At 37.1% G+C, this 12,496-nt stretch overlaps 1 protein-coding gene across 5 annotated transcripts in view; it reads right to left on the bottom strand.

Annotated features, from left to right (window-relative positions):
- The window catches only part of ATL2 (atlastin GTPase 2), a 64,843-nt gene that overhangs the window by 11,818 nt on the left and 40,529 nt on the right, over nt 1-12,496 (bottom strand). For all 5 annotated transcript variants that reach the window (XM_027113347.1, XM_027113348.1, XM_027113351.1 and 2 more), the window contains 4 exons: nt 4,804-4,938; nt 4,366-4,470; nt 1,017-1,067; nt 661-717 (listed from right to left, as the gene is read on the bottom strand). In XM_027113347.1, coding sequence (XP_026969148.1) covers nt 661-717; nt 1,017-1,067; nt 4,366-4,470; nt 4,804-4,938 — 348 coding nt within the window. The remainder of the gene's footprint in view (nt 1-660; nt 718-1,016; nt 1,068-4,365; nt 4,471-4,803; nt 4,939-12,496) is intronic.

The following is a 12,496-nucleotide window of genomic DNA, read 5'->3' as shown; positions in this document are numbered from 1 at the left end:
CTATAACACAACTAACCAAATAGTAAAATGTCTACTTACAAATTACACTTGTTTCAAAGAAGAATCTATCTGAAATTAGCTCTGCTTTTTTAAAAATCTCTAATGATAAGACTCCACAGAAGCAAGCAGAGCATATGCTTCTCAAATCAAGGTTAATTTCTGACTTAATATTCTGTACCTAACATTTAAAAGTAATGAAAAAACACATGGGGGAGAGACATAATACATTCTGAAACTTTTCTATTTGATACAAAAATAAAGAATAATAGGTCTAACCTCAACTTGTAATATACCACACACACACACACACACACACACACACACACACACACATACAACCAATAACATTTTCTAGTAGTTTATCACATATAAAAGAAATTTACATGACTATCTCAAGTTTTGGAAGTAATATCCAGTTAAAAGAAATGTTATTAACCTTTTAAGTAAAAGTATTAAGAACCAGTCTATATTCATTTGTTCTATTTCCTATCCTGTAAGCTGCTACTGATAAGATGGTGATGACATTACCATAAATTAGTTTCAATTCCACTAGATCTGTTGCTAAAAATGAGTTTTGCATAATGTCCTCATATCTCCAGAGATACAAGATGATAGCTTTTCATAGATAAAATTTTTTTTAATGATAAAATATTTATTTACCTGAAATGGCTTCTGGTAGATTTCTTCCATTGCAAGTCTGCCGTATTCTGTAAATAACTATTAAATCAAATTATTTAAAATAATGCCCCCGAAAAGGTTAAAAGAAGACCTCTGTAAAGCTATTCTATATCAGACGACTAGATGTCAGAGCCTTTAAAATCATTTGAAAGCCAAGCATTTAATTTTTTAAGACTGCATATACTTTAAAATTTCTTCTAGTTAAGAAGTCGTACATCTGTTTAAAACCATATGATAGTCAATCTTCTTACAATATTACAGGTTCTTGGTGTAAAGTCACAACAAAGTGGGAATTAAATTTTCAACACTTTGGCATACATTCTTTGAGACATACATACTTGCAAGTGTTGAAGATCATCTTCTTGAATATTTTGAGACAAATTATACACCTGTTAAAACAAATTTTTGTTTTTATTAGTGTTTTACTTTGAATACCCAGCTGTGTATAACTTTACTTGTGGAAACGAAGGCTATTTTACACCTGAGCACAAATGAATGACTCAGTCACTATCTTAACCAGTGGTCCATGAAAAGAATTTTCTTTTTTCCTAACAGTTAGGATAAAACATTAAGGGGGAAGCAGTGGTGTTAAACTGTGTAAAAATCATGAATATACACATATGGGGCCAAGAAGGCAGCAGACATTAAAAAAAAAAAAAGTATATTACATAGTAAGTTTCTTTAATGTTATGACATGATTTTTTTTTTAAGTGAAGAGTTCCCCCAACTACCCAACTGTTTTTCTAAATCAATGAATGTGAAGGGCATAGTTCTATTGGTTTGGCCAAAAAGTTCGTTCGGGTTTTTCTCTGTAAGATGTTACAGAAAACCCAAACGAACTTTTTGGCCAACCCAATACAAAGATAAATTCCTCCCTGGAGCATTCATAGTATATAGTTTATGGTTTATTCAGTGGGTGCCTCAACTAACTTGACTGTAATATTATGGTTATCGTTTTACTTAAGCAAAGTCAGTCTAAATAACTTAACATGAACATTTTACCTCCCCCCCCACACACACACACAGTAGGTAACACTCTTCCACTTTCCAAGGCCCACAGACCAGAGCTGGTAACGCAAACTTCACTACTCTCAAGAAACAGTAACTGGAGAAAAGATTCGCTAGGTCCAATCCTTCTGAGTCAGGTCTTTAAAAGATGACCTGGACCACCAAAGGACAAAAGTGGATGTCCATAGTTGTCACCTCTGCTAGGAAATAACTTATATCTAAGAAAATAGGGTTACTCCAAATATAGAACAATTTGTTCTAACAGCAAATAAGTGATAATCTAACTTAATCACTTGGAGGTCAAGAATATAAACAGCCAATATAGCCTGGCAAACCTAAAATGATATTCTCAGTTGACTAATTCCAAACAGGTTCTTAAAAAGTAATTAATGATGAGGTGATTAAACTCTAGATTTAAACTTAAAAACTGAAAGAATAACCAACCTATTCTCACTCATATGGGCCTTAGCTTTTAGAAAATAGGACCAGATCCCTACATTGTCAGGGCCAGGTTGTAAATAGCAAACAGAAAAGATTTGTTTATTGTAGATCATTAGTACTTAGCATATTGTGTTGTACTTAATAGATGCTCAGTAATTATTTTTTGAAAGAATAAATGACAAAGGGATTAATTTGTTATTGATCTATCAGCCAGATAACTTATGTAAGGAAGGAGAGAAATCTAGCCTCAAGAATCAGGAAAGAAGCAATAATAAAAACTAATTTTAGGGACTTCCCTGGTGGTCCCTGTGGTTAAGACTCTGCATTCCTGGGACTTCCCTGGTGGCGCAGTTGTTAAGAATCCGCCTGCCAACACAGGAGACACAGGTTTGAGCCCTGGTCCGGGAAGATCCCACATGCCACGGAGCAACTAAGCCCGTGTGCCACAACTACTGAGCCTGCGCTCTAGAGCCCATGCTCTGCAACGAGAAGCCAGAGAAAGAGAAGCCCGCGCACCACAACGAAGAATATCCCCCACTCGCTGCAACTAGAGAAAAGCCCACGCACAGCAACACAGCCATAAATAAATAAATAAATAAATTTTAAAAAAGACTCCACACTTCCAATGCATGAAGGCATGGGTTCAATCCCTGGTTGGGAAACTAAGATCCCATATGCCGCACGGTTCGGCCTTAAAAAAGAAAAAAAAAATTAATCTTCTTGATTATTTAGTTTACAAACCGCTTTCTTATGCATTATCTCATTTGTATCTCATTTCTGACTGCACACAAAACCACATGTGAGATAGGCAAGATGGGCAAAATCTTTGTTTTACGATAAGAAAGTGGCTGAATGGCTTTACATGGTTGTCCAAAACCAGTTCTCTTGCTATCATAAAGTTGAATAAACAAGAGAACACCATGGTATAAGTTTTAGGACAGAGAACTTATAATTTAATGCAAGCCACAGAGCCAGCTAATCTGAAGGGCTATAATGCGATAATATAAATACAAAGATGTGGCTTCTGCTCGCCTCAAGAAAATGGCAGTTGTGCTGCCCTGCAAGATCAGAGAAAAAGAGGTAGGACAAACTGAAAAAAAGAGACTCTGAGAGTCCCCAATAACATCACTTAGTTTGTAGTGACAGATATTCCCATCCCTATAATAAAAAGAAGCCACTTCTCTTTTATCTCATAATAATTCCAAAACTTGTTTCCACTCTGACAGCTGGATACTTCAAATTGAGGAAGAAAGGAAATGGGAACTTTAATAGAAACTGGTCATACATTCCAGATATTAATGGAAAGCACAAAAATTCCAAGACACTGTGACGGTATCACCTATAATCTACCATCCATAAGAAATATTTATCTCAGGAGAAGCACATACTTTTTAAAATATTTGCAAATATACATCTTGATACATCACCAGCTGGATCTAACCACCATACTTCAATAATTCATTTTTCAGCCAGAGAAGTATCAACCACAGATGAGCTCAGGAAACAGAAAGTAAAGAAATAAAAAATGACCTGTGGTGGTTTAATTCAGTGCAATTAGTCTAAATTATACAGAAAAGAGATGGCCTAGCTTGAAGAGACTAGAACTTGATAGAACACCAAACATAACTCTAGGGTACAGCATAAGTGAAAAAACAGAAAGGATTTTACCCCTTTCTAAATGAAACAGGTGCTTTAAGTCCTTAGTTTATTATATAAACATCATTAAGGTTTCCTAAATAAGAATTATTATGCCTCTACCTCCATTAGTTCAAATAATCATGTACTAGTTGTCATACATATCGAGTAGAAAACTAAATTTAATTACTTGGTTTTGTTGTTTGGTTGGTTGGTTTAGCCAAAATATAAAGAAACACCCTATACTTTACTGTATATGACTGAATTCAATTGAATTCAATATCAACTGAATATCCTTGAATTCAATTAAGGATATCATGCAATAATATATATTCCTTTAAAAAGAAAAAAGCATAGATGCTATGATGAAATACCAAAGGGATTGGCTATTGGTTCACTGTTTCCCTGGTGAGCACTAAAAGTATGAAATTTCACATTGTAGGCCAGAACAGCAAGCATAGAAATGTAAGTGACCAATACTAAATGTAAATAGTTTCTCTGATTTTAATCCTTTTTTTCCCTTCAATCAAAAGGCATTTTGAGGAAGAGCAAAGGTATTAGGATTGTCTGACCTGATCATACCGCGGCATCTCTGTATCTCACCTGGACAGAGCTAGTCATAGTGCTCAGAGCAAACACTGTTGCACAATCTTTGATAGTTGACTGGCTATCAAAGGCACCCTGGGTATCCATTAGCAGCACAGCCACCTAGGAATTTAAAAGTTTAAAATACTAAGTAAAAAATTCACCAATAGTGACTATAAAAGTCAAATATAAAATGGTTAATATCAAAATCAGTAATTAAGTCAAGAAAAGTCCTCTAACTTAAGTATCTCACACATTTTGACATAATAATCCACATATGTTAAAGTTATCAGATATTAATAGTTCTGTGTTGTTTTGCTCAAGAAAGAATATGGAAGAAAAAAAACTAGTTTTTTTAGTAAAAAACTATATATATTTTTTTTTACTATATATAGTAAAAAACTATATATATGTTTTTTTACTATATATAGTAAAAAACTATAAAGAGAATCTCACTTTTGTTCCATTAGGTCTGTCGATCACAAACACTTCATTCCAGACTTGTATGCCTGTAGTTTCTCTTTCGCAACCACCTCTCCATGTAAAGCCAGTCAATGGTTCATTGCTTCCACCAATCCAACTTTGAGAATCCTGTTAAAGTTAAGAATAAATAGAAAATAAAACACACAAAAATAAGAACTCAAAAGGAATATAAGAAATCACCCACTCTTCACAACACTGTAAATCAACTACACTTCAATAAAAATTAAAAAAAAAAAAATCAGCCACTCATTTTATAGATGAGGAAGGTACATCCAGGGAGATAAAACATACTGTAACATTACACAAGTAGTTACAAAAACAGTCTCAAATCCCATCTAGGGTGTTTTGACTAAGAGAGATGTGGTCTTCCCCCAAACCTGAACCTTCTTGAATAGCTCATATTTTCATACTCTAGGCTTCTAGATAAGTGGGGTCACACCCACTTCCCCCATTTTGGAAAGATTTCCTATGTTTAAAAATCATAAAAAATAGATACTAGCTATTTCGATACCTCCTTGTACAAAACTAAGTTCCAGACAGAATGGCTGTCAAAACAGCATTGCTCTCTTAGAATAGCTTATACTAAAATGTTTTCACACTGCCTTAATTTTCTCTTTAAAAAATATCAACTTTAAAAATAACCACAAGACTTGTTTGAAACCTGATTCAAACAATCCAGCTACAAAACTCTTTTTCAAAACCAAAAGGGAAATCTGAATCCAGAATGGGTATTATATTAGATGGTGTTAAGTTGGGGTAAAGATGATTGCTTGGTGTGATAATGGTTTTGTGGTTGTATTAATAATAATAATAAAGTCCTTAACTGTTAAATATTCAAGTATTTATGGTGAAAGAATATGCTTAGCATTTGCTTTAAAATATTTCAGCAAAAAAAAAAAAAAAGAGTAAAAGGGCAGAGAGAAAAACAGATGAAACAAGACCAGCAAAATGTTGATAGGTATACTGGGGTTCATTATACTCTAGTATTTTGGGGTATATTTAAATTTTTCCATAATCAAATGTTTTAACGTACCTCACAGGGCTAGACTGTTATAATTAAATATCATAAAATTATATTAAAGTTACTATACCATAAGAAAATTTATCTAGAAAATTAAATCTGGAATATAATAAATGAGTTAACTTTGACATATATTAAGAGCCCTAGGGACTTCCCTGGTGGCACAGTGGTTAAGGCGCAGAGCAACTAAGCCCATGTGCCACAACTACTGAGCCTGTGCTCTAGAGCCAGCGAGCCGCAACTTCTGAAGGCTGCATGCCTAGAGCCTGTGCTCCACAAGAGAAGCCACCGCAACGAGAAGCCCATGCACCACAACGAAGAGTAGCCCCCGCTCGCCACAACTAGAGAAAGCCCGCGCGCAGCAACCAAGACCCAACACAGCCAAAAATAAATAAATAAAATAAATGATTTTTTTAAAAGAGCCCTATACTTTAAGTATACTTAAAGCCCATATACCCTTTTCTCAAAGTACCTCCCCCCACAGGAAAAATTCCTTTGTTTCAGAAATACTTCTAATAAGCTTTACTATATAGTCCAAAACAGATATCAAAGCTCAAATTAGGGGTGGAAAAAAGATGGGTATGGTAGGCTCAATGAGGGATGAAGCAATTTATGAAAACGAGATACAAGGTGGGGGGAAAAAAGTGTTGTCCAGACGATCACTACCTAATGTGAAGATCCGTCTTAAACTTCAAACCATCTATAATTATTATTATCCCACAAAACTCCCATCCCCAGTAGGTTACCAATCCTATTAACCACAAAATTCTCTTGGATTCTCTTCTTCACTTTCAGTATCTTCAGCTTTTGACCCTCATCCCTCTGTTGGTCACAAGGCTGCCTGCCACATGGCACAATTCTAGTCACATTATATACTATGGACTTGTGCTTCAGGAGGCACCCTTACAGGGATTATGGTCTTGCCCCTGGGCTATACTTTAGATGCCCCAAGTAGCCTGGAACCTCCCTGTCGTACTCTCCAACCCATCCTTCCCATAGTCACTTAATTTTCTCAACAAGAAATGTAATCTTGCCACTGTCCAACTAAAAAGTCATCTGCGGCTCCCCATTATTTACAGGACCATCTAGAGACCTGCTGCATACAATCCACCTTTAATTTACTTTTTCTATCTCTGCTCCTGATACTACTCATAAGTTCCCCCAAAACACACACACACACACACACACACACACACACACACACACACCCCTCTTCCAGTTTCTACCACTTCAAAAAGGTCACTATTCCCAAATACGTATGTTGTTTAGCATCTCTATACTTTTGTTCCACCCACTGTCTGCCTAGACTGAGCCAGCTGTCAAGAAACTCCGACTTTTGTGGACTCTGAAAGCATACTACCGACACTGCAGGTGGTTATCTTTAAATAGCTTTGCACTGCAGTTCTTGTGTGAAGAATACTGAGAGCACGGGCTGTAAACTCCATTTTTGTTTACAAAACTGTTCCTACCAAAGTGCCTTGCCCTATTCTAGGCTCTCACATGTGGCATCTCATTCCCCAACAATGTCAAAGTGGTATTTAATGAACTGATTATTTTTAAAAGGTCCAACCTACAAAAGTAACTTAAAAGAATCTACCCTATTAGAGAAATCTGTTTTTATTCTACATCTTGTTTCCCTATCTCTCCTATGAGAATGTAAGTTCCATGAAGAAAGAAAGTTTTGTCTTTTTTTTCTCTCAAAACATAGAATAGTACTCCCAGAAGAGAGAATGGTGCCTGGCTTGCAGTAGGCACTCAAAATATTTGCTCAATAAATAAATACATTAAAAATTTTAATTATTAAGCTTCAGTGTGTTCCCTTTTGAGCATGTGTAAGAGATACCTAAGAAATATGATCCTTTTAGGGACTTCCCTGGTGGTGCAGTGGTTGGGAGTCTGCCTGCCAGTGCAGGGGACACAGGTTCAAGCCCTGGTCCGGGAAGACCCCACATGCCTCAGAGCAACTAAGCCCGTGCACCACAACTAGCCCGTGTGCAGCAACAAAGACCCAATTCAGCCATACATACATACATAAATACGTTTACTAAAAAAAAAAAAAAAATATGATCCTTTTAATTAGTCCTAGAAACAATTACATGAACAAGAGAGTAAAAATAAATTTTAAAAAGTATAGATGACTGATATCATAGGCTAAGATGTTTGTTAACCTTACCCTCTCCAAAGAAACTTTAAAAAGAACTGGTGTCTCATTTAAAAAATCTATTGACTATATATCATCTCTTCTTAGTTTACCCTGTAATGGAAATGTTTACTAAACTGATTAGTCAATAAAAGGACGAAAGAAAAAGTAAGCCAGAGAACGTAGCTAATTAAAACCACTAAGTTTTGATATTTCAAAACATGAAATTAAGAAGTCTTACTATTTCTCTAACATATTGAATACTGATAAATTTAATATATTCATATATACTCATTCAACAAATATTTATTGAACCCCTACCATGTGCCAGCCACTGTTTTAGGTTCTAGGGATACAGCAGTGAAAAAGAACAAACATTCCTGCCCTCAAGGAGCATTCAAATGAATTCTAGAAGCAGCCTTGCTGATAACAGATACTATTTGCTGTCATAAGTTAGTAAAAGCAAACTTAAGAACTTGAAAAACAGTAATCTGATACCATTTACTACTGTAGGGACAAAACAGGCCTTAAAACTCGAAATTTCTAAAATGATTTTAATCCTCCAGTAAAATAAAAAAATCTTATTGAATAAATCTCAGTTGCAAAAGGCAATATGAAAACACCTGAACTTTAAATGTAGTCAAATATTATAGTGAATAAACATAAACTCTTGCCAAGAAGACTTACCAGTGTAATATAATTGTCAACAATAAAGAACCCGGGCTTCCCTGGTAGCACAGCGGTTAAGAAACCACCTGCCAATGCAGGGGACACAGGTTCGAGCCCTGGTCCAGGAAGATCCCACATGCCGCAGAGCAACTAAGCCCGTGAGCCACAACTACTGAACCTGCATGCTGCAACTACTGAAGCCTGCGCGCCTAGAGCCCGTGCTCTGCAACAAGGGAAGCCACCGCAATGAGAAGCCTGCACACTGCAACGAAGAGTAGTCCCCCTCACTGCAACTAGAGAAAGCCCACATGCATCAACGAAGACAACGAAGACCCAACACAGCCAAAAATAAAATAAACAAATAAATTTTTAAAAAATTAAAAAAAAAAATAAAGAACCCCTACCTACTCTAAATAATAAGAAACAAATTCTTATTTCACCATAGGAAAGATAACATTCTCTAGCAACAAAGTGAAACAACAGCTGGTAAACTTGAAACACAGACTTGGTAGTCCAACCAGGTCTACATGTATCAGACCATACACCCTGTTCCCAGTCTTACTGACTCCAACAACGGGCAGGCCAGAAGAATAAAGGCCCATTCAAAAGCCACAGTAACTCATCACAGCGAGGAGGAAAAGGGACAAAAAGGATGAAATTAAAGACCCAAGTAACTGTACAATGAAAGAGCAGATCCTTCCTAGTTATGAAACATTCCCCATAAAAACATAACAGATGGGACTTCCCTGGTGGTGCAATGGTTAAGGATCCGCCTGCCAATGCAGGGGACACAGGTTCGAGTCCTGGTCTGGGAAGATCCCACATGCCGCGGAGCAACTAAGCCCGTGTGCCACAACTACTGAGCCTGCGCTCTAGAGCCCATGAGCCACAACTATGGAAGGCTGTGTGCCTAGAGCCCGTGCTCCGCAACAAGGGAAGCCACCGCAATGAGAAGTCCGCGCACCGCAACGAAGAGTAGCCCCCACTCAACGCAACTAGAGAAAGCCTGCACGCAGCAACAAAGACCCAACACAGCCAAAAATAAAATAAAAAAACATAACAGGGCTTCCTTGGTGGCGCAGTGGTTGAGAGTCCGCCTGCCGATGCAGGGGACACGGGTTCATGCCCCGGTCCGGGAGGATCCCACATGCCGCGGAGTGGCTGGGCCCGTGAGCCATGGCTGCTGGGCCTGCGTGTCCGGAGCCTGTGCTCCGCAACGGGAGAGGCCACAACAGTGAGAGGCCCGCGTACCGCAAAAAAATAAAATAAAATAAAATAACAGATGAAAATCTTAATCTGTATAAAACTAGTACCTAATTCTGGAGATAGGTTATTAACATTAAACACACAAATCAGTGGACAGAATGAGTTAATATAAACATTCTGACCACCAAACATAATTTACAGTTTTCATTTGAATATGTAAGAATACTCTACAGGTCCTGGAACAAATTAAGCAACATTAGACTCTTAAAACAGTTTTAAAACTGTCTAACATCTTAACCACCCCCATGTCCAACTCCTCCCTTGTGGGGCTGGACAAACTGATAACATTATGACTGACCCAAAGCACTAGCTCAAACAAGGACAATTATATCAACTTAGGTACACATCAAAGAAGTGTAAATAACCTTTTTTTTAAGGCTCTGGTTAAAGGGTGACCTTGACCTGGAAGACATTATGCTAAGTAAAATAAGCCAGATATAAAATAACAAAATTGTATGATTCTACTTATATGAGGTACCTACAGTAGTCAAACTCATACAGAAAGTAGAAAAGTGGTTATCAGGGGCTGGAGGAAGGGGAGGAATGAGGAATTTAATGTGTACAGAGTTTCAGTTTGGGAAGGAAAAAGTTCTGGAGATGCACTGGTGATGATGATTGTACAATAATATGAATATACTTAATGCCACTAAACTGTACACTTAAAAATGATTAAAATGGTAAACTTTGTTATGCATTTTTTAACCACAGTTTTTTTTAAGTGTACTTGAGTGCTACTAGAACAGAAAGGCGAAACACCTCTAGTTATTAAATTAAGGTTTGGCATGGAGATTTGACTTCACAGTCTTCCACTGGACTTCCAGCCTCAGTGCTCCCATATATAAAGCTAATGTAAAAAGCACAGTGGCCTCACAACAAGAAAAAAGTTCAATACGAAAATCAACAAACTTTCTTTCTTAGATCAGAGAATTGAGGTCACAGGGCAAATTGCACACCAAAATCTGAGAGACAGGCAAATACAAAGAACCACAAGCTGAGGTCAGTTACCAAGGAGCAGAAGCTGCTGGAGCAACTGGAAGAAACACTTAAATGGTAATTTGGACAAACTGCTGGAAGCTAAGAGTAGACTAGCTTGAGACCTAAGACCTCTCATGGAGGTTCAGGCTTCATAGGCCCCCACTTTCTTGGGTTTTACCTCAAGGAGCTCCCTGAGGTTTTCTTTTTTTTTTTTTGTCCATGGCACACAGCTTGCAGGATCTTAGTTCCCTGAGCAGGGACTGAACTTGGGCCACAGCAGTGATAGCACTGAGTCCTAACCACTGGACTGCCAGGGAATTCCCTGCAACCATTTTCAAATACACTCAGGAAAGTAAGCACTGATAGCAGTCCTCATTAACAAAGGCCTGCCCTCCATAACAAACTACCTTATCAGAGCTTTATCTAAGCCTGGAAAGGGCAATTCATCAACTCCAGCCCCCTCTATCCTTCCTGTCTCAAGTAAGGGGAGAAAAAAAATTGTTAAGGCTAAGAAACACTTCTGAAGGTCACAGCCCAGGGACTCAGGCCCACTTACAAAACTGAGATTTAATCATAAAATGATATAGCTTTCCTCTCCCACACCTACCACCACATCAACCAGGCTCCACTACGATGACAGTGGATTACAAATGAGAGAGCTGCAAGATACATTCTATTTAAGGAGTTCTTAGAGAAACCCAAGGATAATGGAGGAGGGGGAGAAAACTGAAGTCTCTGGGACCTAAAGCAGCAGAAAACATTAAACACATCTCTGAGCTAAAGCTAGATTAACATAACATCTCACACTAAAAACTTAACTGTCAGTTCCTATTTTCTGATATTTCATGCCTAACTTTCAACAAAAAAATTACAAGCCATGCCAAAAGGTAAGGAAAAACAGACTGACGAGACAAAGCAACCATCAGAACCAAACTCAGATATGATGCAGATTTTGAAATATGAGGTAGTAAATTTAAAATAACTAGGATTAATATCTTATGGACTCTAATGAGAAAAGTAGAAAATGTGCAAAAATAAGTAATGTAAGCAGAGAGATGGAAACTCAAAGAATTAAAAGAAAATGGTACATATAAAAAACACTGTAGTAGAAGTAAAGAATGCCTTTAATATACTTATCCACAGACTGGACACAGCCAAGGAAAGAATCAGTGAACATGAATATATATCAATAGAAACTTCCCAAATTGAAATGCATAGACAAAAAAGGATAAGAATAACAGAACAGACCACTCAAGGACTGTGGGACAACTGCAAAAGGTGTAATATAGGTGTAATGGAAATACCAGAAGGAGAAGGGAGAAAAGCGTAAAAGAAACATCAGAAGTAATAATGGCTGAGAATTTTCTAAAATTAATGACAGATACTAAAAAACAGATCCAATAAAGTCAGAGAACACCAAATAGGATAAATACCAAAAGATCTATACCAGGCATATCACAGTCTAACTGCAAAATAACAAAGACAAAAAGGAAATCCTGAAAGAAAACAGAGACAAAAAACACTTTACCTGTAGAAGAACAAGGAAGGATAAGAATCACTTTGGACTTCTCACACACAAACAGGAAGAGAATAGA

The sequence above is a fragment of the Aethalodelphis obliquidens genome, unplaced genomic scaffold, assembly GCF_003676395.1.
Source record: "Aethalodelphis obliquidens isolate GAN/ISIS:26980383/991018 unplaced genomic scaffold, ASM367639v1 scaffold12, whole genome shotgun sequence".
Taxonomy (NCBI): Eukaryota; Metazoa; Chordata; class Mammalia; order Artiodactyla; family Delphinidae; genus Aethalodelphis; species Aethalodelphis obliquidens.
This window is presented reverse-complemented; position numbering and strand designations above follow the sequence as displayed.